Source organism: Saccharomyces kudriavzevii (assembly GCF_947243775.1).
Source record: "Saccharomyces kudriavzevii IFO 1802 strain IFO1802 genome assembly, chromosome: 11".
Lineage (NCBI taxonomy): Eukaryota > Fungi > Ascomycota > Saccharomycetes > Saccharomycetales > Saccharomycetaceae > Saccharomyces > Saccharomyces kudriavzevii.
In genome coordinates, this window is record NC_079282.1 from 377,525 (window position 1) to 403,835 (window position 26,311).

Sequence of the window (26,311 nt, forward strand, 5' to 3'; positions counted from 1 at the left end):
GCCTGGTTCTTTCCCTTCTTCTTTCTTCTGTTGTATTAAGGCGGTGAAAAAAAAAAATTGGGAAAAAAATGACATGAAAAAAAATCTAGCGGAATCGCAATTAATGGACTTGTCATGTCGCATCTTCAAAATAATAACAAATAAAACAACTAGTAAAAATATTGAAATAAAAAAATATTTTTCGAGCATATTTAGTATACATATATCTAATCAAAAAACTTCAAACTTGTAGAAATTATAAACTAGAGTTTTCCCTTTTGATCGAGGTACGAAAACAATAAAAATGGAAAAGGGTACATGGAAAATAATAACTGCAACAGCACTATTCGCTGTAGCCATGACTACTGTCGCAGACTGTGCTTGGACTCGTTGGCAAACGCAAGGGAAAACAGCTGCGCAACGAAGTGAAGAAAATGAACAAGAACGAACAACCTCTAAGATAAATAAGTACCACCAATATGATGAAGAGTTTATCCGCCAATCTTTGAAAAACAATGTTGATTTTCTTGGTGAGGACAAAATCACCAAGTTATCCAACCAATACGTTGTCGTTGTGGGAGCAGGTGGTGTTGGATCTTGGGTAGTTAACTCTTTGGTGCGTTCCGGATGTCGAAAGATCAGAGTCGTTGATTTTGACCAAGTTTCATTGAGTTCCTTAAATAGACACAGTTGTGCCACACTCAAGGATGTGGGTACTCCCAAAGTTGAATGCTTACGAAGGCATATGCGTGAAATTGCACCATGGTGCAATATTGATCCGATTAATGAATTGTGGACCATAGAAAATGGCGAAAGATTGACTCTTGGAAATGGAGCGCCTGACTTCGTCGTGGACTGTATTGATAATATCAATACAAAAGTTGACTTATTGGAATTTTCCTATAATCATGGCATTAAAGTGATCTCCTCCATGGGTGCTTCTGCGAAAAGCGATCCTACAAAACTTAACGTGGGCGATCTGGCCACCACTGAAGAAGATCCTCTGGCAAGAGTGGTGAGAAGAAAACTGAAAAAAAGAGGCATCTTATCTGGTATCCCCGTAGTATTCAGTGCCGAAAAACCAGATCCCAAGAAGGCTAAATTGTTGCCTTTACCGGACGAAGAATATGAAAGGGGGAAAGTTGATGAGCTTAGTGCATTAAACGATTTCCGAGTAAGAATCTTACCAGTTTTGGGTACTATGCCAAGTTTGTTTGGATTGATCATCACTACATGGATCTTGTCCAGCATATCCGATAAACCCTTAGAACCCATTGAAGGTAAAAATAGAATCAAAGTGTATGATGGTATCTACCAATCATTGGCAGGTCAAATGAGCAAGTCCGGTATACCGGGTCAGCGTATTCCACTGGCTCTGAAGGATGTTAGTTACCTCGTCGAAGAAGTGTTCAAGGGTAAGTCGCCGATCAGCGGCATCTCCACTAGACTAGCACTAACTAAATGGGATCCCCTAAAACCTATTTCTTTGCAAAATGTGGTGGTTGTAACTAAAAATGAACAAAAAATACACGAGGACCGTGTCTTAAAGGGCCATGAAAGTCTACAAGATGTTTATAGTACCGAAATCCTGGAATTGATTGCACAAAGATTCAAAGAAGAAGCTTATTATTCCCAATTCAGATAATCTTTTTCGTTTCTCATATATAAATGCATATTTTTCGTCAATAGAATTACCTACATATTTGGACAACTTTTGAACTCATATAAGTTATAAGAGTATTCTTGTGCCTTTTCTTTATCTTCCTATTTTTAATGTTTCCACACAATCCCATTCTATTCAATTTTTTCATATCTAAAAAACTTTTCGTTCATACAAGGTAAATGAAAGTGAAACATACCTAGTGATATCCAAATACCTATTTAGGCGAATTTATAATAAAACGCGGGTATAGGTGAGGGTTGCTCAATTCGTTCTTTGCATAAATATATTTGACTTTGAGCCTTCCATTCGCTTTTTAGTGTTATTCGTTATCGTTGAATATGCTTCCAAAGTTCAAGACTTCAAGATAATAATAAAAAGACTCTTCAACTAAATTGCGTTGTTCATAAAGCGACTTGATCCGTTCCATTTCACTCCACATGAATCTCAGCCTTTCTGAATCTTTGTATCCGTGGACAGATACTAAGTTATTTAGATCTGGTGGAAGCTTCGATCTTTCTAAATCCTCCGGTTTGCCTTGATATAAATACTTTTTACCGTATGATGGCAAATCTAATTGTATCCCTTTTCTTCGCACAATTGAATGTGTATCAACATTAGTTGCGCGATCAACTTTGACAAACGCCTGTGAACTTTCATCCCATGTAAGTTCTAATTCTTCCGTCTCCACCAACGTAAACAAAGTTGGTGAGAACACTGGATACGGCATACTATCGAATATGAAGGAACTCCAGTCCAAAATACCATTGCTTATGTTTAATTTTGCATTTCTAAAGCTTGTTATTTGGAAAATGTCATGACTTAACGGATTTACTACTCTTCTTTCAGAGACATCGACTATGAATTTGTCAACAAACAAGTATCTCTTGGAAATTTCTGGATGGTCAGGCTCGCACACTAAATGTCTTTGAAAAGTCTTCTGATGTTGCGTTATCAGCACAGGCAAAAAAAACTCGATTGCCTTATCTACGTTTCGCTGCATGTCATTGCAACTTTGGTGATAGTTGTCGAAACCAGGTATATCAAATTCATTTCGTATACACTCTTGCCACCATTGTAACCTAGCCATTGATTCTGTGAAACAAAAATTAGATATTAGCTTTGAGAGCTGATCAAAGGTGGAATCTCGTTTGGCCAACGTTGTAGCAGTATCCTTTATCTTGCATTGGATAATAATTTGGTTTAAAAGTGATCCGCATTTCCGTCTAACAATTTGTTCACTAAGAACTGTGTAAGTGGATGCAATCGAATCAGTAATACCTTGGTCATCCATTTGATGTGTCATTGAGAACTTTCTATCTCGAAGGAAGTGCTTTTCTAATGTTATAATTTCATTATTCAGCAAACGATCCGCAATTCTTACTTCCAGATTCAATTGGCTGTCAACGCTTTCTGCATCAAAATTTTGCGTTGGGAAAATGGGTTGTTTCCAGACAATGTATTTTATGTGATCATTATGACAAATAATTGGAATTGCTAAATGTATTGATGCATGATCAATAGCTTCTTGACCACCATATTCTTCACAAGTATAAAAGTCGTTTTTTTTTTCCAGTTTTACTAAAGTCTGCTGAAAAGACAAGTGAAATAATGTAATGTCTTTAACAATAAGAAAATTCGAATTGATCAATCTAAGATATATGAGGGATTTACCCTTAAAAAAATTTCTTAGTGCGTACCAATCATTGACAGATAAGACACCTTCCTTTTCGTTGGATGATAAGGGATCAAATAGAGTTTGTTCAATCAACTTGGGGGGCTTTCTGATATACTTGTTCAACTTAATCACAAATCCTTCGATTTCAGTAAATTTTTCACCCTTGAAACTGCATAAAGGATAATAGTGTTGCTTTGAATCCCTGTGCATATACTTCATCTGGCAAGTCCTTGGTGTGTTTTTTTCATAGGGATGGCAATGAATGTAAAGTGTTTTTTTGGTCCCCACTGATAGTTTATGGCACCGCAAACATGTAAAATCACCCAAATCCACTCGGGAAACCTTCAAAATCGCGCCAGCGATAGGATCTATTTGGAACCAATATTCATCTGTCTCTACCACTTCGAACAAAGTTACGTCATCTTCACAATATATGTTGAATTCTTCATCATAAACTTCGTCCCAATCTATTAGATGATGCTTGTATATGAAATTTTGTGGCGCATCAACTTCTTTGGGGTTCACCAAAGCTTTTTTTTTTGGATCAATCAACCAGCCATCAATTATCGAAAACCGATCGTTTATTCTGTGCATTAATACATTATTAATGTCTCCCAAGCGGTTGCTTTGCCTACTTACAGCTTTATCTATTCTGTGATATAATTTTCAAAATTCATTTTTTTTTCTTACTTTTTACATATTTCAACGTAGCATTATACAAACAAAAAACTATTACGCAAAGGAGATGTCAAAGCAATGAAGTACTGATCCAGTAACAAGGGTGACAGAGGCTATTCTCCCGTGATTTTCATTTTCCTTTTCATTTTTAAGCTTTTCAGCCTCACCAGCTGCAAAATCAAGTCTCTTGCTTTTGCGGTTCACTCAACAACCCTTCGATGAGGGAAGAAAGTTCGAGTGGCCTCGTCATGCATGAAAACCTTTTAACTACCTTCCCATTTCGGTCAATCAAAAACTTTTCAAAATTCCACTTTATCATCTTTATGCCTGACTTCCCGTTTACTGAATTCTTCAAAAATCTGTAAACCGGATCTTGCCTTTGGCCATTACATTGAATCTTATGCAGGATAGGGAAGGTCACGCCAAACTTATTCTGGCAAAATTTATTGATCTCCTCGTCTTTCTCGAACTCTTGATTTCCGAACTGACCACAGGGGAAGGCTATGATCTCTAGACCATAAGATCGGTATTTCTCGTACAAGTACTCTAACTCCTTATATTGGGGCGTAAACGTACAATGGGATGCTACGTTAACTACCAACACCACTTTGTCATGTAGAGAGGAAAGGGGGAAGGGGTTTCCATCTTGATCCGTTGGTGCAAATGAATAAAATTCTGACATCGAGATATATCATATACTTCTCCAGCTTTATTTCTCATGCAAGTTCACGGTGAAGGAACTTCGCCCTGCATCAGGTGCATGAATCGAATCTTCAAGCACGTCTTGGTTATATAATCTTCACGAGTGGCTCACCATGAACACCCTCTTGAGCAAAGGTGAATTGGCATTTAAGCTCTTAAGAGGTGTGACAAACGAGGGGATGAACCACTTACCCTATAAGATTAGGGAACAAGAGGGGAAAATACAGAAAATTTTCCACAATAAGACAACAACGGGGAATGTTGAGGGGGATTAGCGTATACTTGTCGTATGTACGTGTGTTTCTAGACTATTTAGTTTCTTTTTATTGGGTGATGGATCTAAAAGTGGAATCTATCAAGTCCTTCAACTCCTTGTAGGATATGATGATGCAGTTCAACTCATCAGGCGTTACTAACATTAATTTTTCTTGGATACCTGCATCTAATTTGTTCAAACATCTTAGTACGTGAGTTAAGTCCATTATTGGTTTGCCAGTGGAATCCACTTGATGGAATATGTAGTCATAGAATAAAATAATGGGGAACTTGGTGCCAGATTCGGACCAGTTTATGTCTATTCTCGATTCGATTCTACCAAAAATGCAATTTAGTTTATTGATCAGTCTGAACAACCTGCCATTTTCTAGTTCTCTTGATAAGACGGATTCCATGTATTCTGTATAGGTTTGTGATGATTCCAAGACCATAAACATCTTATCGAAAAAATGACTCGTTAGGCCGTGGATACTCTTTTTTTCATCGTCGTCGTCGTCGAATAATAAATACTTAAGTGTATCCTTGAACTTATCATCTATCTGTTTTAAGTCATCTATTGATTGGAGGGTTATTTCATCGAGTCGACATTCTCTTGGAGTACTATTGTTGTTAGAGTTATCAATGCTCATTGATAGATTAAATAACAGCAGTCCCAGATATTTGTAGTCCAGCTGTTGTAGTCTTTCCATAGTACTCCCGCTGGAGGATGCTACTGTATCCGTATCGTCATTAAACAAGAGATCCATAAAGTTACAGTGTGATAATTTGATTCTACCTGGGTCACCAGTGATAAAAACTTTTCTCCAGTTTAATGTATTGCCAATTTTTAGGTTTTGTGAATGAATAGAATTTATCACGTTAGTGAGCTGAACTAAATATATCCATAGATAGTTCATGGTAATGGGGAATTTGGGGAAATTAACAAAATGATAGTCATACAAAGATAATGCATTTGGATAGTAATCAAAGATCAAACAGATAGACAGATCGCCGAATTTCGTAGTTTGGAAGATATCCCTGAACTTTATTAAGTTTGTACAGTTAACCTTCGACCAAATCTGATAGATTTTCGATATTTTGTTCGGGTTCATCGATTTGTCGATATTAGGTAGTCTTTTTAAAACATATGGCTTACCATCATAATTGGAAAAGACTTTGAAAAGCGTTGTTTTATTCAAAAAATCGTTGTTATTGAAGTTCAGTGGCACCAAATTGAAATAGTCCTGCACAATGCTTGGTATAACTTTACCTGAAGAGGGGAAAACTTGCAAAATTGACAGGTTTTTCTTGGTTAAATCTTCTCTGATGTTATTTGGGATAAAGAGTTGATCGGCGGATCTTTCATTGGGTCTTAATAACGACTTCAGCGATGATGGTTGTTCAGGGGCATATAGATGGTACTGTAGAAGGCTATGAGGAGGCGGATAGATACTCGGATACTTGAGATTGTTGCTCTCCATTGTAGGCGGTTGCATGGAAGGTGGGACGTTGTTAGCCATGCTCATGTTGCTATTGCTGTCATCATTAGCGTTTATATTCATGCCACTAGAATTTGTAATGGGGGGGAATGGGAACGAAGACGCATTCGTATTGGTATGTATCGATGATGTTGAAGAGGGAGTGAAGATGGGAGCATTGAAGGGGTCATAATTCGAGCTCGAGGCGGTAGTAGGTATTGATATGCTTATATTGCTACTGTTGTTATTGCTGTTCAACAACGTGCCACTAACTGCAGGATTAACCATTGGATTAACCGTAGAAGCGGCCCCGGAAGTATCCGCAATAGTGACGCTGACATTAGCCTTCGTAGTAGCGGAGGTGGTGGCAGTAGCAGTAGCTGCAGAATCACTACCAACTGTCATCGGAGTGAAACTGGCAGAAACTTTTGCATTGAACTTGGGAACTGCCGCCATGGTTGGAGTGGTGGCTTCGCCAATCTCTAGAAGAGGGGAAGCGTCATTAACAGCAGAAGCGGTAGCGTTATCGCCATGTTTGAAAGGACAACCTTCATTCTCCTTCTTGCAGTAGCCATAGATAGTGATATTTCTGCACGGAATGTCCTTTGCCCAGTCAGGATTGATCTTGTCCATGGCGTAAAATACGTCTGGCTTGTTGTGGAGGTTGAACGATTACCCAAACAGTGACCAGGCCTTTGTTACTGTTATTGTTCTCTTTTAATTCATGGACTGAATAATTTAGTGAAACAATTCTGGGTTACCCTCATGCCGTACAATGTTTACTAAAGGGTTATACACCCATCTCTAAAATGTATATATATATATTGCCGCAGTCTACAGCGCGTACTATAAATAGTGCTTGTGGGTCTATAATCTATCACGAATGGCATTCTGGACGTCTTTGTAGACATCCTCGACAGCCTTGTCACAGCGAATACGGACGACTTTAGATTTGGTTTCGAAATACTCAATAACGGGCATGCTGGTGTCCTTGAAAGTTTTGAACCTCTTCTTGATGGATTCGATGTTGTCGTCGCTTCTTCCACTGGTCTTGCCACGCTCCAGTAGTCTCTGCAGCATGATATCTTCAGGACAGTCAAAGAAAAGGGTGAATTTACTTTCGACAATGTCCCTTTCGAAGGAAATGGCTTGGTCCATCTTCCTGGGGAACCCGTCAATCAAGAATTTGTGCTTGTTGTTCTTGATGTTCTCGGAGATGGCGTTGCGCAATAGCGCCAAAGTGATCTCCTGAGGAACAATCAGGCCCTCTTTGATATGGTTACTAATCAGTTCTCCGTATTGAGAGCCTTTCCTGCCCTGTTCAGCACGCAGAAGGTCTCCCGCCGATAAATGGACGAAGGAATAGTCCTTAACCAGTTTTTCACACTGGGTGCCTTTGCCTGCACCGGGTCCTCCCAAAACGAAGACCACTGAAACCTGGTCTGGCGAGAAAGCTGGTTGTGGTGTAGCAGCAGCAGTCATTTGTCTTATTCAAGAAACTCAACTGGTTTGTTCTTCTGATAGTTTACTGAAATCACCGATGTCACGAGTGCTAATGTTCCTACGAGTATCAACGATTTTCCTCTATGTTTACCCTTGCTTGGACTGCTGGTGGTGTGTACTGTGCTTGCGTTAACCTTTGGAGGGGCTATGCTATGAAACGTAGGTCTTTTCGAAGAGTAGAACCTCACTATGAATCCGAAACGTGGTTTCATAATGCAACTAAATTATGCACAAAAGAAAATCGTACGTACCACTAAAGGGAAAGACAGAAACCATCGCTTAAAAGATCATTATACTGTTTAAAAAGCTCCATTAACATGATGAAAAAAAAAGGAAAAAAGAAAAAATGGTCCTAGGGCAAAAGCAAAAAATGATTAGGACTAAGTATAGAGTATAGTAATTTTTTCAGGTTTGCATGGGGCTCATATTAGGGTGTGGGGTCGGCGTTTTGCTGGCATAATAACGTAGGAATTAATAGTTCATCACATGAAGACATGCAATGAGTAAATCGATGTAAGGATATGGCCTCTAAACCGAGTCAGGTATAGTGTGCAGTCATGAACAAGGAAGAGTTACTGGGGTTCCTACTGGACGACAGTATCGGCAGCCAGAAAAAATGCGTTGCAGACGAGCAGGTCTACTCCAATTGGCTGAAGAACGGTGACGACGATCACTGTGCATCTTATGCAAGGAATTCACAAGCTGCCGCAGTTGCTCCGCGTGAGAAGAAGGAGAAGCAGATAGAATCTAGACAAGAGGATGTGGATGAGCTGTTGAACGGCTTGGAAGGCATTTTTGGAAACGCGGAGACCCTTGATTTGGAGGTTAAGCCAAAGGGCAAAACTAGAAGGGCCAGGTCAAAATCCGGGAAGGGGAGCATACAGATGGAAGAGCAGCTGGTAACGCTCGAGGCTGAGGATGTTATCGATAGCGGCACCCAGGATGTCAACGGGGCAGGCTCATCTCCAGATCTGGACCGGTCGAAGAAGAAAGAGAAACGGAGGAAAAACACCAAGGAGTTGTCCTACGATGAATTAAAGGACAAGCTAGAGATCACCACCCGCAAGTCGCGCCTTGATTGCAAGGATATGAGGAAGAAAATTCATTCTTTGGAGAAAAGGAACATGCAGCTTGAACAACGCCTGGAAGAGCTGGCGATCGAGAACCATACTTTGATACAGATTAACAACAGCCTTTCGAAAAATACGAACGTGGACGAAGAGGCCACAAAGGCCCAAAAGGGCAAGGAAAAGGACAGGAAAAGAAGAGAAAGAAGAACAACAAGAAGGAAGGAGGAAAGGAAGCAAGAGAAAACCAAATCACCGGCGTTTATCCCTTCATCAACAGATACGAATGGAGAGCCTATAGAATTTTGATGACGCGGTCAGACATCAGGGAGGGCTACAAACACCAGCATAATAGTGTTACGTCCAAAAAAAAAAATACTTTTTCTCCTCTTTTTTTCAATTATTTTAGATGAATATATACGCTATATTTTGTACTAGCATGTGTTTTTCTCCTCCACACCTTATTCTAGCTCCATATCTGCATCAAGATTATCATCAAGATTGTCATTACCATTAGTATTGCCATTTTTGCTGTCGCGGCCTCCCCTCGTGAGAAATTCGTTGTTCATGTCAAAGATCTCTTTTTGCGTTCTCAACCTTTTGGCCATGTTAGCAGGGTCATATGCCAGCGAGGATCTCTTTTTGTTGACGGAAGCCTTGTCCGTGCTTGTCTGAGTCATTAGATTAGACTTATCAATAAGTGGATGGCTGGCGTCCAACGATAAAGTCACGTTTAGCTCTAGGGCGTTCTTCAGTAGCGTCATCGCAGATGCATTATTAGGCTTTATATACAATGACTTGTGCAGATGATCGATTGCCTTTTGTAATTTTTTGGTCTTCAAATACAAATATCCTAATGAACAATGGATCTCTGAATTTTTATCACTTTTTTCCAGGACACATTTGAAACATTTGATGGCAATTTCGTTCTCATTCAATTTCCTATATGTGTGACCCAGGTTCAATTGAATCGATATCGTCGTCCTCGAACCTGGGTCCAGATCCTTCACCACTTCCAACGCCTTCTTCAGATATTTCTTGGCTTTGACGAATTCATTCTTTTTGAAATACATTACACCCATTTCATTAAGCACTAATGGATCGTTTGGACAGATATCATATGCCAAGACAAAGTAGGATTCTGCTAAGTTTAGAGAATTCATCGCCATGAACTGCATTCCGAGAAATAGTTTTGGCAAGTGCATCCCAGGGAAAAATCTTGACGCTGTAGAATATGCTGTTAATGCTTGATCTTGTTCACCCTCCAGCGCATAAGTATGTGCAAACCCTAGCCATGCTGCAGCAAAGCTTGGATCCAATATTGAGGATTTGGAATAGTATTTTTGAGCTTCGCAAATTCTGTCCAGGCTCATATAATAGGTGGCAACGCTAAACCATGTTATCGCAGACTTCGGGAAATTCTCTGCCAACCGGTGTGATAAAAGGAAAAGCTTGTTTTTTTTTGAAAGTTCATATAGGCATCCAATATAAGTTGGCAGAATGTTTGTATTAAACTCATCGGTTTCCAAAACGGCCTCACACAATTCTAAGCATTCGTTGAATTTGCATTGCGTATAAAAAATATCCACTCTGCTTCTTACGACGTCCACATTGTTACCCAATTTGTAGTCCTTTGTTAAAATTTCATTGGATCTCGTTATCTCATCTGTATTAATATACTTGGATAGGTTGATCTTATAAAGATTTTTCATAATTTCTTTATCTTCGCCAAATTCTTTGAAATCTAAAGAGTGGAATAAGTCCCATTCCTCCTGCGGGGTTAATAGATTCTTCGACAGAAGCACTTCAAAAGCTTCAAAATTTTTGATGTCTACTAGAATGGCTTCGCGAAATGCGTCTTTTGCCTTATTAAAATTATTCTGCGCAAAGTAAATTTTACCTCTCAGAAAACACAATGATGATTCCATTTTTATGCCGCCGTCGGTAACTGGCTGTGATGTGTTGCTATTACTGCCGTTATTATTCGTGGCGTTTGCGGCTGTAACAATTGGATCTTCACTGAATGGATTATATTCGCCGATGACATCGAGAGCGTCATCGAATTTTTGTAACTTCACAAAAGAGAGTCCCAATAAATATCGGCATAGGATATTGATGCTATCCAAATTGTTCCTAGTAATAAGTTCCACAGCTCTTACGTACTGATTATTATTGTAGTATACTTGACCCAGCCAAAAGGCATCATCGGGATCACTCGATATTGTATACACTTTATCAGCAATGTACTCTGCTGTCCTGTACATATGCTGCATCAACGCATCAAATCTCCAAAGCCTTAGTCTCTCTATAGCTGACAATTCAGAAACATCTAGTTGTGTAGCTGTGGTTGTTGTCGTCAATGTTGTTGTTGTCAATGGCATATTGCTTCCTAGTCTACTGTCTCGATCATTATTAGCATTCTCAGTCGTATCGCCATTGTTGTCATCATCATCATCATCATCGTCGTCACCATCAATCGTCCCATCAACTGAATCTTTGTATTCGCGTTGCAAGCTTACCTTTCTTAATGTGGACGGTATCGTGGAACCGAACATGCTATTCTTAGACATGGATGCTAATAAGTTGTTGTCGTTTGCAACATTGCCAGCAGTGGGACCGGAATTGGCCGATGGCTGATGCGGAGTCATGATATTCGCCTGGAGCTTCTGCAGCAGAGGGCTATTTGCTAATGATTGGTAAGGACTGGTGCCCGAATTGGATCTGTTCCAAGGTTGTAAATGATCATTTTGAGCATCGTTTGATACATTTTGTTGTGTCCTTGCTGCAGATACGTTAGAAACAAACGGAGAGGCGGCCAATGTAGAATTATGTTGTGAATGCTGCTCCGTAGGAGACATGGGATTTCTCATGGCTACTTTATTTGGCAATTTTACAGCCTGTTGTTACTCTTGATGATTTACCAGCTGCCGTATATAGCCTTTCCACAAATAACAATAATAGTGACAATAATAATAATATGGTCTCATATCGTTTTGAACGATTTGGTATGCTCTATACTGTATTGAATTCTCAAACTGATATAATTTACATTATTGGTGTGTTATGCGCGTATATAGAGTGTTTATTCTAGTTCTACAGAGACTTTGCTCTTCTTCAATTGTTTCTTCTTCTTTTTGTTGAGCTTCTTCTTCTCACCAAACATAATCTTCTTTAATTCTTCGGTATCACTTTCTACCTCACTTTGTTCACCCAGTTCAGCTGTTCCAGCATCTCTCTTCCTCATGGTACTGTACTTCTCGATATCTTCATCACATAGCGTTAGACAATTCAACCTTTCACCACAGTCGTAAACTGCTACTTGTTCTTTTGTCGACATATCCCAGACAACAATTTTACCGTCAGAACCAATGGTTACCAAGTAGGTCCCGAAATCATTCTTATAAAATTTGAAATCTTTGACACGATTTGTGTGGCCTAATAATGAGAAGGCCGGTTCGATTTTCTTCTCGCCACTTTCTTCTTCATGTTCTTTTTCATTTTCTTCATTTTCTTTGAATAACTGTTCACAAGGATAAAAGTGAACATTACCATCACTAACACCAACGGTAAGATATTCCCTATTATCGAATGGTAGAATATGTGTTTCAAGATGCATAATAGTTTTTCTATCGAAAAGTATTTCTTTAAAAACTTTAGCTGACCCTGTTTCATAAATGAGAACCCTGTCTCTTAAACCCACAGCAAAATAATCACCTTTGGCTCCTAACCATCTAACGAAGGATCCGTTAGTGTTGTATTTCCTTAGCTTTAGTACAGCAGCATTCCTTAAAGTCATCAAGTTCCAGAGACGAATAGAATGGTCCTCACTAACACTGATGGCAATTCTATTGGTGGGATGGATATCCATATCATTAATTCGGGCTGTATGTCCCTTTAATGACCCCACAGTTTCCCAATCCTTAACTCTCCAAACCATGATCTTGTGGTCTTCTGACGCTGATAATAGCCACTTACTATTTTTACTTCCCTTTGCAACAGTGGCATCCTCGCTGGAAGAAGCTGGATGCGAGAATTGGAGAGCAGTAATAGAACCCTGATGGCTTAACAGTGTGCCCAATTCCTTTCTTTTTTGCAAATCATAAATTCTGATGTGTTCGTCGTTGGATCCAGAAACTAAGTACCTTCTGGAAACAGCTAAGCACTTAATACTCAATGAATGAGCCTGAAAATGAAATATTGGCATAAAATGCGGTGTCTTAGTCGCATCGTCTTTCTTTTGCACTGGAATATCTAAGGATAAACATAGAATATTGTGCTCATACGACCCTACAATGATACGAAAATGATTCTTGCCTTCTATGTCGCTCATATTGCCCACGGTTTCCTGATTTGGTTCTTCGTGTTTGTTAGAGATGAGGTACTATAAATTTTCAGTCTTTTCTTATAGCTGAAAATTTTTCGGCATTGATCTTGAAAATAACAGACGCCTACAAAATAAAAAAATGAAAACAATGTAGTAAGTAATATAGTATTTGCAGCATAAAGAAAAATAAATTGAAATGCAAGGTAATAAGAAGAATGGATCTATGTAAATTAGAAGTTATATAGCTAAAATAAATGTCTTTAACTGACTCGCATGTCATTTAAAATGTTATTGTTTTGAAAGTTCGATAGTTGCATTTTTAAGGAAGTCTTCATTCTTTCGTTACCTAACAGAACCTTGGCTAACCCAATTCTTAGGTATTCCTGAAAAATTTTAGATATATTATGGAACATGTCATCATCTTTGCCCAACTTCGACAATGTGAAACATAATAGTAGTACCAAAGTCAATGGGATCCAAAAGAATAACAGCATTTTATCATTCTGGAAGTTTTGCTTCTTGGAGAAGATTGTGTTGAATCCAATTTGCAAAGCTTCCAACTCATCGTCTTCTGAAGAAGTTTGAGGATCATCAATGGTCATTTGAGTAGGATCCTCTAAGCTAGCATCGACAGATTTAATACCAAGTTCTCCGTGTTTGGATATCCTTGGGAATAGATCTTCATACTTAGGCAGTTCGTCATTTAAACGATTTAGCATTCTGTTCCATAAAGAGCCGTCATGTTCTACGTTAGTTTCAGCTCCCTTTTGAAGTTGATTTTGCTGGAAAGAGGCGTCCTTGATTTTATGGGCATTGAAGAACTCCAAGGCAATTTCATCTGAAGACGATTCGCAGTCACTTACGTCATAACCTGAATCTGAGTCCATAATTGCAAATGACGTATTGTTATCGCGGGTGGATAATTGAGAAATGGGTTCAGCGGAGTTGACTGGTAAATGGCTCCTTCCTTTGTAACGATCATTATGAGTATCATTATCATCATCAAATAGACTTGAGTTGAAACTCGACTGGGATGAATCTCTGTCGAATGGTTGATTATCACCGCATACCGCGCTATTTTTCGTCAATCTAGTCAAGACATCATCAAACAGACTAGTTTCATAATTTGAGTATCTTGCTTTATTAATACTGTAATTCATCAAGAAAAATTGTTTGGCGATAAAGCCGTTCTTGGATTTCTTCATAACATCCACGTTGCACTCTAACAGTAGCCTGATAATTCTCAAATCCCCATTTATACATGCCATATGTAACGCGGTAAAACCAAAAACATCTTGATCATTTAAGTGCGATCCATATTTGATTAATAGTGAGACGAGACTATAGCAGTTACTGAATGACGCTAAATGTAATAAAGTTCTGCCTCTAACATCACACATGGAAAGATTAATCATGGAAAGATTGTTATTTTCTTCGAAAGATTTGATGACTTTAATGATCAATTGTTCATCGTTTATGTCCCGCATCATGTATGCGTACGAATTTGTAGGGGTGTTTTGAGTAATTGGTCTCGTGGTATTGCTAGATGGTGACGAATCACTGCCGACAATTCTTTTTGCAATATTTCTTGCGTCTTCCAGCTTACCGTTCATTTTCAACCCCACGATTTGCAGAGCCAACTCGATCAGTTGTCTATCAGTATCATCGACGTAAGTGAAAATGGCCTTGTCGCCGGTGTATTTGCTAGAATGTAGCATATCGCTCACACTATTACTCTTAGAAATGCTGCTGTTACTGTTGTTCCTCATGGAAGCCTCATTTGGTTCAACAATAGTTACCATAACTGGTCCCGGTTTCGACGATGGCGGTAAATAAGTTACCATTGTAGAATCGTTCCAGCATTGGCTAGACAGCGCTATATTTTCGCCGAACTTGATGATTAAGCCCTGTCTAAATTTCGAGCCAAGTAGAGTTACCTCGATACCTCCATTAATGGACCCCTGTGCGGGGATGACACGTTGAATTGAAGGTTTGTTATTGAAGGCCAAGGAAACGCTGCTGTGGTTGGATAAGTGTTTAGATGAGTCGATGAAGTTCTGAGGAAGACGGGCAAATGAGTTTGGAGTAGATGCAAAGGGTTCGTTTATCGAACGCTGTCTCTTGCCAGTATTTCTCGCCGAGGTTGTACTGAAATCGCTGGTCAATGTTGTGAGAGCGGGATTTGACGAGTTGTTAAAACCTGCGGAAGACCAAGAATCCAGTGAACGGCGGAAATTGTTGTCGATGTTGTTTGAAAAATGAATATCTGAAAAAGAATGGTTGCTGTCTTCACTGGAGGACTTCGGGGATGGAAAGTGTCTGTTGTTGCAGTTGTTGGTCGTTGCAGTATTGTTGTTGCCATTGTTATTATTATTATTATTATCATCAAGCATGCATTTTGTAGAAATGATGAAGTTTTTGTTGTTGGAAGGTATGGGGAATTCGGATGAAAAATTCATCTCACTTTGCGGGGATGAGAAGGACCTAGTGTCATTTGTCATCGGCGATACCTGAGCATTACCAGTGCTTGTAGGAGTAGTGGTATTGCTAGTGTTTTTTTTATCCATGATCATAATGGGCTCGGTTATTGTCTTGGCCAAGATGTCGCCGTTGTGATCCTTTAGAAGGAACAAGATCACAAACCCATTAGTGGCCTTGTGGTGTCTGCAGTAACAGACAATTCTAGTCGGTAAATCAAAATCAATAGCGCTGGAACCATCGCTTAAACCGTCATTACTAATGATGAAAAGTTGTTTGCTATTGAATATAATTGCTCTTTTGTTTTCATTATTCTGCCAGATGGAGTTGTCGTTCAATCCGGATTTCCTTCTCGAAGCTCTTCTTTTTTCTCTGTTGACGCATCTATTGCAAACATACGTTTGCTTGAAATTGTTGCTATTGCTGTTGGATGCACATAAAAGAAAGGCGTCCAGGAAAAGAGTCCGCTCGCTGATGTGCTTATTGGGTATGGTCGAGTCGGCGGGATTTTCCGGGCTAGTGAAGAACTTGTCCTTCGCTATGCAATCGGAGGGTAAATGAATAAAGAAATTTTCTCTTGCGTGTGCGTTTTTAATCCGGAAACTCAGCTTCATCTGAGTTTCCACTCTAGAGACCTTGGGCAACCCAATGATTTCCAGCGACAACGGCAGAGAAGGCGGGTTTATGTTGACAAAATCTAGCGGATTGGCATATGGCGTTCTCAGCGGTAGCTTCCTACCAAATTGGACGTGCCGATCAAGCAAACTCTGCAGAGATGTGACGTCGTCTCTTAGCTCCTGCTCTTTTTCTTTGACCGGTACAACGGCGGCAGGAGCTGTAATTTTCTCCTTCTCGAGGGTCAACAATCCAGGATCTTGCAAAGAGGACCCAGAATTGAGTAGAGCGATATCCAGTAGTTCTGACTCAAGCAGATCCAAGTCCGAGGACCCACTGTCGTGTTGTGCTTTACTGTTATAGCTGGGAAGCAGCGATGAAACATTTCTGGTGCTACTCATCATGTTTGGCGGCGTTCTACTGTGCAATGTGGTATTGGGAGTCTGTAGAGTACTGCAATACCGTAGCTTGAATGTGTCTTGCACACATTTTTAACCATGCGATCATCTTGCTTGCTGGTTGCTCCTTGCCGTTAAAATCAAGACGAAAAAAGCGGGAATACAACGACGTCACCTCGCACGAGCTGCAAAAAGACTAATAGTAGCATGAATAACCGATAATGCCAGGCCTTTCAGAGTCCTATGGGGTCCTGGAACCATTGCCACGCCACTTGTATGTGTGTCGTAGTGCAGGTGGACGGTTAGATCCTGTGTTCGCGCCACATTCGATGGGTCCTCGTGATAAAACACTTCGAGCAAGTTTCGCCTCAGCCCTTTGTCAGATTCCTTCTTAACAGTTGGTTGCAGTGCTGTTCTCACGCTAGCGTACCATGGTATACATAGCAAGTGCTGCTGCAACGCACACCATCATCAACAATGGAAGAGTACGACTATTCAGACATCACGCCATTGCCCATCCAGACAGACGTGCAGGATGAGCTGTGCCGCATCATGTACACGGAGGAGTACAAGCAGTTGATGGGACTGACAAGGGCTCTGATCAGCATGAACGAACTGTCGCCCAGGGCACTGCAGTTGACGTCCCAGGTCATCCACGTGGCACCAGCTTTCTACACCATATGGAACTACAGATTCAATATTGTCAGACACATGATGGCCGAATCAGATGATACCACCTCGTACTTGAACAAAGAGTTGGACTGGCTGGACGAAGTCACGCTGAATAATCCGAAAAACTACCAGATCTGGTCCTATAGACAATCGCTCTTGAAACTACATCCCTCTCCCACTCTTAAAAGAGAACTTCCTGTTTTAAAACTCATGATCGATGACGATTCCAAGAACTACCACGTTTGGTCGTACAGAAAGTGGTGTTGTCTGTTCTTCAACGATTTTCAGCACGAGCTCGCCTACACTACCGATCTCATCCAGTCAGACATTTACAATAACAGCGCATGGACCCATAGGATGTTTTACTGGGTGAATGCGAAAGATGTGGCCTCAGAAGTGGAATTGGCCGACGAATTTCAGTTTATCATGGACAAGATTCAATTGGTCCCGCAAAACATCAGTTCGTGGACCTATCTCCGTGGGTTCCAAGAGTTCACCCATGATACCATTCAACAAGACGAAAAAGTGGTCCAGTTTGCCACGTCCTTCACTGCGGACGTCTTGTCACTGCCAATCGGTTCACCACAGGATCTGCCCGGAATCGAGTCCTCATATGCCTTGGAATTCTTGGCAAACCACTGGAGTGCGGACCCAGCCAGCCGAGACAGCGCAGTTAAAGCTTATAACTTGCTAGCAATCAAATACGATCCTATCAGAAAGAACTTGTGGCAGCATAAGATAAATATCTTGAGCTGAATATATGTATGTGCTTTATTTGTACGAATATATGTATGTGTGTATGTATGTGCATGCACGTAAACTTAATCTAGCTCCACGAACCTACTACTGTACTGGGACTGATCCTTTCTCCTTTGTTTTGGGCTATTATCATGGATACGCCCGAACCCGTCCTCGCTCAACTGCTTTCTGAAAAGACTGGAACGCTTAACCATCTTCAGCGTCCTTGAATAGCACATTTCTCCCCATGACATATACCTGTGTATCCAGCCGCCCAGTTGGTACCGGTTGTAGAAGAATATCATTCCTGTTTCCCTCCTTATTGCCGATAGAAGCATCGCCACTAATGTTCCTTCAAGAACCCACCTTATCATTCCCAACATCCTGGAAATATGCCCTGCCTTTCCTTTACTTCTTTCGTTTCCTTAGTGGCCACTGTTTCTCACTTGAATACCTCTTTTATGGATTTTTTTTCATTTTTGTAGTGATTAATTGCTATTGCATTAGAAAAGAGAGAAAAAAACGTGAAAATGAGAAGAGTGAATATCATTGAGCAAACATAAGCGAATACGCCATTTCTCCATCTCGCACAACCGATAATGACTACCGTGCCCATCAGCAAACCTAATTTGCTGAAATTCAAACACGTTAAGAGTTTTCAACCGCAAGAAAAGGACTGCGGTCCCGTAACTTCATTGAATTTCGATGATAATGGCCAGTTTCTACTGACCTCTTCTTCCAATGATACAATGCAACTGTACAGTGCTACAAATTGCAAATTTCTGGATACAATTGCCTCCAAAAAATACGGCTGCCATTCTGCTATCTTCACACACGCCCAGAACGAATGTATCTATTCTTCCACAATGAAAAATTTTGATATCAAATATCTCAATCTAGAAACAAATCAATATTTGAGATACTTTTCCGGCCATGGTGCTCTAGTTAATGACTTGAAGATGAACCCAATTAACGACACTTTTCTGTCGTCGTCGTATGATGAATCTGTCAGGCTTTGGGACTTGAAAATTTCTAAACCACAAGTAATTATACCAAGTCTCGTACCAAATTGTATCGCATACGACCCAAGTGGGCTCGTCTTCGCATTAGGAAACCCAGAAAACTTCGAAATTGGGCTGTATAATCTGAAAAATATCCAGGAGGGCCCTTTCTTGATAATCAAGATTGATGACTCAACTTTCAATCAATGGAATAAACTGGAATTTTCTAACAATGGGAAATATTTACTCGTTGGCTCCTCAATGGGAAAGCACCTAATCTTCGACGCGTTCACAGGTCAACGGCTCTTTGAACTGGTAGGGACCAGAGCTTTTCCTGTCAGAGAATTTTTGGATTCTGGATCTGCTTGTTTTACACCAAACGGTGAATTTGTCCTTGGGACAGATTATGATGGCAGGATTGCCATCTGGAATCATTCCGACTCGATCAGTAACAAGACATTGAAGCCACAGGGATTTATTCCCTGCGTTTCTCATGAGACCTGTCCCAGGTCAATTGCATTTAACCCTAAATATTCCATGTTTGTTACCGCAGACGAAACAGTAGATTTTTACGTTTATGATGAATGATTATTACATTGATTCCACAGAGAACCAAAATTAAACGGACACTTCGTATCCGTTATATAATTATGTCTATTGTATACACTTTATAAATAATCATCAATGTTGGGGTACCTTATATCAGCGTTTTCTTCACACCATTCCGACCAACTTTTCAGATACTTGTTACCGCATCTTTGCAACACTTCTATATTGCCCACAACAACTAATTGTCTTCTGGGTCTTGTCATGGCGACATTTAGCCTTCTTTCCTCCTTCAGAAAACCAACTTCAAATTCTTCGTTGCTACGAACTAAACTCAAGATAATAACATCCTTTTCACGGCCTTGGAACCCGTCCACTGTTGATATTTCAATGTTGTTTAATTCCAACTTGCCATGAATCAACCTTTTTAAGTGTGAGACTTGTGCATTATATGGAGAGATAACGCCTATAGAATCCTGCTGGACGTTCAAGGATTTTAAACTCTCGATATACTTTTTCACAATGGCAATTTCGCCTTCATTATACTTAGACCCAAGAATTGTGGCGTCATCGGCAGTTTCGGGAAACTCATCACCTTGAGTGTCATACCAAATTAAGGGCAGTTTCGTGTCAATATCATCATCACCGGATGGGGAAACATCAACGCTTGATATATCTATTAATAGCCGACTTGCCACTGTTGCATCGGCTATTAACTTTCCATGATACATTGACTGCGAAGGAAATTCCATGATTTTTTCATTCATTCTGTATTGAATATTCAAGAATTTTATCATTTCCCTCTTGGGGAAAATTTTGAGTAATCTATCGAATAATGTGGTCTCTAAGTTACGGATGACGTTTTGGTCGTCTTCCGTTTTTATTGTGGGCGGCAATTGTTTATTATCACCGGCAAGAATTAACTTGTCGAATTGATTTTGATGAGCAATTAGTGGAATCCAGCATTGTGGTTCCATCGCCTGCGAAACTTCATCGATGATCAATGTATCGAAGAGTTTCAAATTTGGGTCATTTCTATAAAGAGAACATAGTTCTCTCGAGGATGAGCCATGTAAAGTGGTAACTACTATCCTAGACTGGATGATCAAATCTTTAATTGTTTTGAATTCTCTTTTTTTCAAATCTTTGCGCAGTAGTTTAATTTCATTCCAATTTTCCCTACGTTGTTTATAATTTTTTAGTTTTTTGTTTTCTTGAATTAATTTATCAATCTCTTGTGAAATGTCCCTTACGATCGTATTTTTTTTACTAAGTATATCAAGAGAATGTCTTTTATTGGAGTCTAGTAACCTTGCGGGATGACCAATCCTTAATAATAAGTTATTGGACACGAGAGGCGTCAATCTTTCCAGGATAGTATCCACAGAGATGTTGGAAGGTCCGCAAATTAAGATTCTCTTTTCGGGATTTTTGATTAAAAGTTGCTGAATCAACTCAATCAAAGTAAACGTTTTGCCGGTTCCCGGAGGACCATGTATAATGGTCAAGTCATTATTAGTGGCAAAATTTATGGCAGCTTTTTGAGAATCGTTTAGATTCGGGTTCAAGAAAGATCCAACGTTTTGAAGTTCGCCACTTTTGGGGACGAAAAGACGTTCATTTACTAAATACTGTGTGATCTTGTCTTGTACTGGTGAAGTAAACTCAGATAGCTTTCTCATTGTGGATTCCATTCTTTTGTATGTGACAGTATTAGTAGTTTTTAAGATGTAAAGCTTATTATAAGAATAAAAAGTGGTAGCGATAACATCCTGAGACTCTTCCAAAGCAATGGTGATTTGAGTATCGCTCATTTTGTAGATGACGCCCGAACACTCCACTTGGTCCTCATTGGAGTCTTCAGGTGTCTTTTTCACCTTGGTTTTTGCCTTGGTCTTGGTCTTTGCGGGCCGTATCAAAACAATATCACCTATCCTCATGTCACCTCTTTGTATTCTGTCGTTGATCTCTAGATTGGGCCCCAACTCCATGTACAGCTTTCCAATGAGACCAGACCTTATATTTTCTAAATGTACATTATTTATTGCCAGGCCATTTTGCACCAATTGTTGGATAGATAGCGTTGTCAATAACTTAGAAGTTATTTGAATATCTTGTTCGCGTTCATGGTTGATACTTGATAAAAATTTGGATGCCAATTCCTTGTTCATTTCTCTTTGCTCTCGTTTTCGTGTTTCCTAAAGTCGCATGTGAGTTGGCATTCATATTTTTCGCAAAGAACTTATCTTAGGGAAGAACCACACAGACGCACAATACACACATATATTCATATGGCAGTAAGAATGTTTGATTATGTTATTTGTTTGTTATATAAGATTGATCGAAGAAAAGCTAGAATATAATGTATAATATATAAAGATAGGAGCCTTTACATCACATTCAGATTACCAAATCTTTCCTTGTAACCAGGTACGTCCCATTTACCCTTCTTAACCATTTCTTCAACCTTAGCGTCGATTTCAGGCTTGATCTTTGCCAGATCATCGACGGTTAACTCGTCGAAAGGTCTTGCTGATTGAATGTTATCTAGGGTGGTTTGCAAATCCTTTAATTCCTTGGAAACCAGAGATTCTGTTTCCTTGGCGTTGGTCATTGCGTGCTTTTCGAAGGACTCAATCACTTGCAATTGTTTGGAGGCATTGATTTTGACCGGCTGGTAATGCTTAACGTACGACTCTATTTTGTCGATGACTGAACTGTTTTTCAATACGGATCTATAATGACTGAAGTCTACTTCGGTGGGCTGGCTTTGTAGCTCCAATAGCTGTCTACGTGCCTCGTCGTTTCTCTTCTTGAAACTGGATAATTGTGTGGCAGTAGATCCTGATATACGTAGAGAGGAGATGACTTTTGCCCAGTCAAGTTTGTTAGAAGCAGATTTGGCCAAAGACATGATGGAACTAAATATGAATTGATGGTTCTGCAATTAGGCTTGGTAAGATGAATTCTGTCTCCTTCAAACTAGAACTTTATTTTACGTATTATATACGGACTGTACCTACCTAGATAGATATATATATATTCATACATAAAATAGTATGTGCACTAGCAAAATGCGTTCAATTCCTGGGCCAGACAGTAGTTAATGGCGAACCTTTTGGTTTTTTGGGGGGACCAGGGCAAGCACCCAATCAAATCAAAGAGAAATGCATGTCACATTACCCGACATATGATCACGTGTTACTCACGTGATCATTCAAGTCCACCCATACATCTACTGTAATGATTGAGTCATATTTTTATCACTGTAGACGGTTGTTCTCGGCGGCAGCGGGTGGCAAAAATTGGGGTAAATGAAAAAAAAAAAAAATGAAGTACTTAATGACAGACTAGAGATCGGCGGCAATTAGTCGCTTTCAAAGAAATATTGCAACCAACAATACCCACTATACCGATCTGCCTATCTCATTGCTAGCGGTGGTGCAGCTATTCCGAAAAGTTTAATGGTGACGGACCAAGAAAGCAGGCAACCGATATTTTCAAAGCAGTCAGCTTGCGTTAATAAACAACGGCAAAGAAGGCAACCAAGGTCTGCTGTCGCATGCCTTTCTTGTAGGAAACGTCACATTAAGTGTCCTGGTGGTAGTCCATGCCAGAAATGCATCACGAGCAACGCCATATGCGAATACTTGGAACCGTCAAAAAAGATTGTTGTGTCTACGAAGTATCTGCAGCAACTGCAGAAGGACTTGAACGAAAAGACTGAAGAGAACAATCGCCTCAGGGCATTGCTTTTGGAGAAAGCTGTTAATAAGTGTGACAAGTACAGCAGTCATGAAGCTGAAGAACATACAAACGGCACGCCAACTAGTGACACATTAGAAGTTTCTAGTGCTCCGGCAGCCCCAATATTCGATCTGATGTCCTATAGTAACACAACGTCTGATAATGATGATGATGAAAACAGCAACAGGAATGGGAAGGGAGATACTGAAAATAAAATCGCACTTTCTTCGTTAAATAACAGGAGCTACGACCACAGTTTGGAGAAATACTATAATAAGTCTATTCGTATCTTCACACAACCAGCCAATGCTACTAGCGATAATAACGGCGCTGCTGATGGTGATGACGACGACGATGACGAAGACGATGAAGAAATATCGACAAATTTTGCCCAGAGAAGCGGTAGACTCATAGAATCTCACAATGGGTTCCATTATTTTGTCGGATCCTCTTCGATGACTTTATTTGGGCTAGAAATTCAATCATTAGTGACCAAGTATATCTCAATAAAAAACTTCAGGCCCTTGCCAATAAACACGAAAAACGAGATTTTAAACTCAAATTTGAACCCGAATATTAATTCCTTCATTAACTCGAATAATTATCTGTTTTCATCCTTCAACTTTTTGAATCCCATATCGAAGATTGTCAATTTGAACTCGATTAACGATAATTTGTCTCCATTAATGTTCAAAATAATTCTAAAAAATGATAATGATGAGAATAGCAAACAAAACGCGATACATTTCCAATTGCCTTCATACAATTATGCGAAACTTCTGATCGATTGCTTCATAAACTATAATGATGGCTGTTTCTACTTTTTCAACGAAGGGTTGGTTAAATGTGGCATCAACAAATTATATCTGGAAAATGAATGGCTGTACTACGATAATACCAAAAAAACGGTGGACAATGAAAATGACCCAGTATTACAAGCTGTTTGGTTTTGCAAAATTTTATTGATCTTAGCGGTGGGTGAAATGTATCTAGGCTCCATTAATAATGAAATGTTGAAAAACTATTCCAATCAACCAAAACTACCTGGTTCAAAATTTTTTCAAATGGGATCCAAAATTTTCAATTGTCTGTTTTCTAGCGAAAGATTAGAAAATGTAACTAAGAAGGGCGGTATCGAGGTCCTGTTATTGTACGCGTTTTTCTTACAAGTGGCTGATTATACTTTAGCTTCTTATTTTTATTTTGGTCAAGGTTTAAGGACTTGTTTGATTCTAGGTTTGCATGTTGACTCTCAAAGTGATACACTATCCAGATATGAAATCGAACACCATAGGAGACTTTGGTGGACGGTTTATATGTTCGAAAGAATGCTTAGTTCAAAAGCTGGTTTGCCATTAAGTTTTACGGACTACACGATATCTACAGCATTACCAGCTGATATCGATGATGAAAAACCGGAGCACAAGGATAATCATTACGTTTTTAGAAGGGCTGAATTGATTTCGAATTGTGTTACAATTGTCAAAATAAATGCACAAATCTTGAGTAAATTATATCAAAGGCAGCCTGAAACCAATATCATAATAACTCTAAAGGTAGTTATCAAGCAATTATTGCAATGGAGAAATAATTTATCTGATTTTTTACAAGTCGACTTCACTCAAAAGGACGAAGACTTCAAAATATCAAGATTATCAACTAATATGTTCACAGAATATTTTCAAGGTATCAATTTAGCTGTGAGGCCTTTGTTGTTTCATTTTGCATCCATCCAGTTGAAAAGGTTTAAGACAAGTAATACCTTTATCAACTTGCAAAATTATTCAACAACCATTTCTTCTTTGTTAACATGTTCCTTGCATGCCTCTGTTAATACTATCAGATCTCTGTGGAGCTTATTACAGAATAATATGCTTGCTATGTTCGGGTATATGGATAGGGAATATCTTTTTACCTCTTCTTGCACTTTGCTATTGTTTAATACCGCCTTTGGTATTCATGAACAAACGTTATATCATTTGGATCATTCTTTGGAAATTTTTACACAAATGAGAAACTTAGGCAATATTCCAGCAGGTTTGAGAAGGGCACAATTGTTAACCCTGATGGCCAATTTGGATTTCCATGGCATAATGAATGATTTAATCACTAAATATAACGATATTTTGAAATTTGATTCAATGAACTGTGAAAATGATAATGAGACAGACAACGATAATGAAATAAAAATAGAAAGGGAGAAAGGGAAAGTCAGAAAAAACACTAGTCATATCGATCGTTCAATTATAGACTGCAATAAACAAAACTCAAGCGGAAATATGATCAAGCATGAATCTATAGCGAACATTGCCAATATACTTCCTGATAGTACTAAGTCAAGTATAAGTGATTATAGCAATAAGAATAATGGCGATGGTGATGTTGATGATATCAACATCAGTAGCACAGAACCGTCTACTTTTTTTGACATTATAACTGCAAGTTTGGAGAATTCATACCAGACCACATTGACTAAAAAGGGATCTCAGGTGATGGAAAAAAACATGGACCAATTAGATTCCGTTCATAACCTGAATGATGATGACTTACAACAGTTGTTAGAAGATTTAGGCAACATTGATCATTCTGATGAAAAACTTTGGAAAGAAATCACTGACCAAGCAATGTGGTTAGGTAATACCATGGATCCAACCGCAGCGGCAGGGAGTGAAATTGACTTTACTGATTATTTAGGACCATAGGCACTACATCATACTCGCGAAACAAGAAATACTTTCTTTTTTCTTTATGCATATACTATCATTCATACATTACATAAAAATTGGACATTT

The 26,311-nt window shown here is 39.3% G+C and overlaps 16 protein-coding genes across 16 annotated transcripts; 5 read left to right on the forward strand and 11 right to left on the reverse strand.

Moving 5' to 3' along the window:
- Positions 1-283: 283 nt before the first annotated feature.
- On the forward strand, positions 284-1,624 carry TCD2 (tRNA threonylcarbamoyladenosine dehydratase; the record flags this gene model as incomplete). The annotated part of the gene is made up of 1 exon (XM_056229409.1): positions 284-1,624. One exon carries the CDS (start codon positions 284-286, stop codon positions 1,622-1,624), a length of 1,341 nt encoding a protein of 446 aa, XP_056083430.1.
- Positions 1,625-1,961: 337 nt separating this feature from the next.
- On the reverse strand, positions 1,962-3,911 carry SKDI11G1830 (uncharacterized protein; the record flags this gene model as incomplete). Its single annotated transcript, XM_056229410.1, has 1 exon — positions 1,962-3,911. The coding sequence occupies one exon, from the start codon at positions 3,909-3,911 to the stop codon at positions 1,962-1,964; it is 1,950 nt and encodes a 649-aa protein (XP_056083431.1).
- Positions 3,912-4,173: 262 nt separating this feature from the next.
- GPX1 (glutathione peroxidase GPX1) lies at positions 4,174-4,677 on the reverse strand (the record flags this gene model as incomplete). Its single annotated transcript, XM_056229411.1, has 1 exon — positions 4,174-4,677. The coding sequence occupies one exon, from the start codon at positions 4,675-4,677 to the stop codon at positions 4,174-4,176; it is 504 nt and encodes a 167-aa protein (XP_056083432.1).
- Positions 4,678-5,020: 343 nt separating this feature from the next.
- PAN3 (PAN-complex poly(A)-binding subunit PAN3) lies at positions 5,021-7,063 on the reverse strand (the record flags this gene model as incomplete). Its single annotated transcript, XM_056229412.1, has 1 exon — positions 5,021-7,063. The coding sequence occupies one exon, from the start codon at positions 7,061-7,063 to the stop codon at positions 5,021-5,023; it is 2,043 nt and encodes a 680-aa protein (XP_056083433.1).
- Positions 7,064-7,297: 234 nt separating this feature from the next.
- URA6 (bifunctional uridylate/adenylate kinase) lies at positions 7,298-7,912 on the reverse strand (the record flags this gene model as incomplete). Its single annotated transcript, XM_056229413.1, has 1 exon — positions 7,298-7,912. The coding sequence occupies one exon, from the start codon at positions 7,910-7,912 to the stop codon at positions 7,298-7,300; it is 615 nt and encodes a 204-aa protein (XP_056083434.1).
- A 5-nt stretch (positions 7,913-7,917) lies between these two features.
- Positions 7,918-8,145, reverse strand: MIN9 (Min9p; the record flags this gene model as incomplete). The annotated part of the gene is made up of 1 exon (XM_056229414.1): positions 7,918-8,145. The coding sequence occupies one exon, from the start codon at positions 8,143-8,145 to the stop codon at positions 7,918-7,920; it is 228 nt and encodes a 75-aa protein (XP_056083435.1).
- Positions 8,146-8,490: 345 nt separating this feature from the next.
- On the forward strand, positions 8,491-9,309 carry SKA1 (Ska1p; the record flags this gene model as incomplete). The annotated part of the gene is made up of 1 exon (XM_056229416.1): positions 8,491-9,309. The coding sequence occupies one exon, from the start codon at positions 8,491-8,493 to the stop codon at positions 9,307-9,309; it is 819 nt and encodes a 272-aa protein (XP_056083436.1).
- A 152-nt stretch (positions 9,310-9,461) lies between these two features.
- CDC16 (anaphase promoting complex subunit CDC16) lies at positions 9,462-11,870 on the reverse strand (the record flags this gene model as incomplete). The annotated part of the gene is made up of 1 exon (XM_056229417.1): positions 9,462-11,870. The coding sequence occupies one exon, from the start codon at positions 11,868-11,870 to the stop codon at positions 9,462-9,464; it is 2,409 nt and encodes an 802-aa protein (XP_056083437.1).
- Positions 11,871-12,082: 212 nt separating this feature from the next.
- MAK11 (Mak11p) lies at positions 12,083-13,330 on the reverse strand (the record flags this gene model as incomplete). The annotated part of the gene is made up of 1 exon (XM_056229418.1): positions 12,083-13,330. The coding sequence occupies one exon, from the start codon at positions 13,328-13,330 to the stop codon at positions 12,083-12,085; it is 1,248 nt and encodes a 415-aa protein (XP_056083438.1).
- A 254-nt stretch (positions 13,331-13,584) lies between these two features.
- On the reverse strand, positions 13,585-16,821 carry SPT23 (Spt23p; the record flags this gene model as incomplete). Its single annotated transcript, XM_056229419.1, has 1 exon — positions 13,585-16,821. One exon carries the CDS (start codon positions 16,819-16,821, stop codon positions 13,585-13,587), a length of 3,237 nt encoding a protein of 1,078 aa, XP_056083439.1.
- A 471-nt stretch (positions 16,822-17,292) lies between these two features.
- RAM2 (bifunctional protein farnesyltransferase/protein geranylgeranyltransferase) lies at positions 17,293-18,243 on the forward strand (the record flags this gene model as incomplete). Its single annotated transcript, XM_056229420.1, has 1 exon — positions 17,293-18,243. The coding sequence occupies one exon, from the start codon at positions 17,293-17,295 to the stop codon at positions 18,241-18,243; it is 951 nt and encodes a 316-aa protein (XP_056083440.1).
- A 65-nt stretch (positions 18,244-18,308) lies between these two features.
- Positions 18,309-18,608, reverse strand: MCO12 (Mco12p; the record flags this gene model as incomplete). Its single annotated transcript, XM_056229421.1, has 1 exon — positions 18,309-18,608. The coding sequence occupies one exon, from the start codon at positions 18,606-18,608 to the stop codon at positions 18,309-18,311; it is 300 nt and encodes a 99-aa protein (XP_056083441.1).
- A 216-nt stretch (positions 18,609-18,824) lies between these two features.
- Positions 18,825-19,814, forward strand: SWD2 (WD-repeat containing protein SWD2; the record flags this gene model as incomplete). The annotated part of the gene is made up of 1 exon (XM_056229422.1): positions 18,825-19,814. The coding sequence occupies one exon, from the start codon at positions 18,825-18,827 to the stop codon at positions 19,812-19,814; it is 990 nt and encodes a 329-aa protein (XP_056083442.1).
- An 80-nt stretch (positions 19,815-19,894) lies between these two features.
- On the reverse strand, positions 19,895-21,943 carry HCS1 (ATP-dependent 5'-3' DNA helicase HCS1; the record flags this gene model as incomplete). Its single annotated transcript, XM_056229423.1, has 1 exon — positions 19,895-21,943. The coding sequence occupies one exon, from the start codon at positions 21,941-21,943 to the stop codon at positions 19,895-19,897; it is 2,049 nt and encodes a 682-aa protein (XP_056083443.1).
- A 218-nt stretch (positions 21,944-22,161) lies between these two features.
- Positions 22,162-22,686, reverse strand: ATP7 (F1F0 ATP synthase subunit d; the record flags this gene model as incomplete). The annotated part of the gene is made up of 1 exon (XM_056229424.1): positions 22,162-22,686. The coding sequence occupies one exon, from the start codon at positions 22,684-22,686 to the stop codon at positions 22,162-22,164; it is 525 nt and encodes a 174-aa protein (XP_056083444.1).
- Positions 22,687-23,236: 550 nt separating this feature from the next.
- Positions 23,237-26,221, forward strand: PUT3 (Put3p; the record flags this gene model as incomplete). Its single annotated transcript, XM_056229425.1, has 1 exon — positions 23,237-26,221. The coding sequence occupies one exon, from the start codon at positions 23,237-23,239 to the stop codon at positions 26,219-26,221; it is 2,985 nt and encodes a 994-aa protein (XP_056083445.1).
- Between the last annotated feature and the right edge of the window lie 90 nt (positions 26,222-26,311).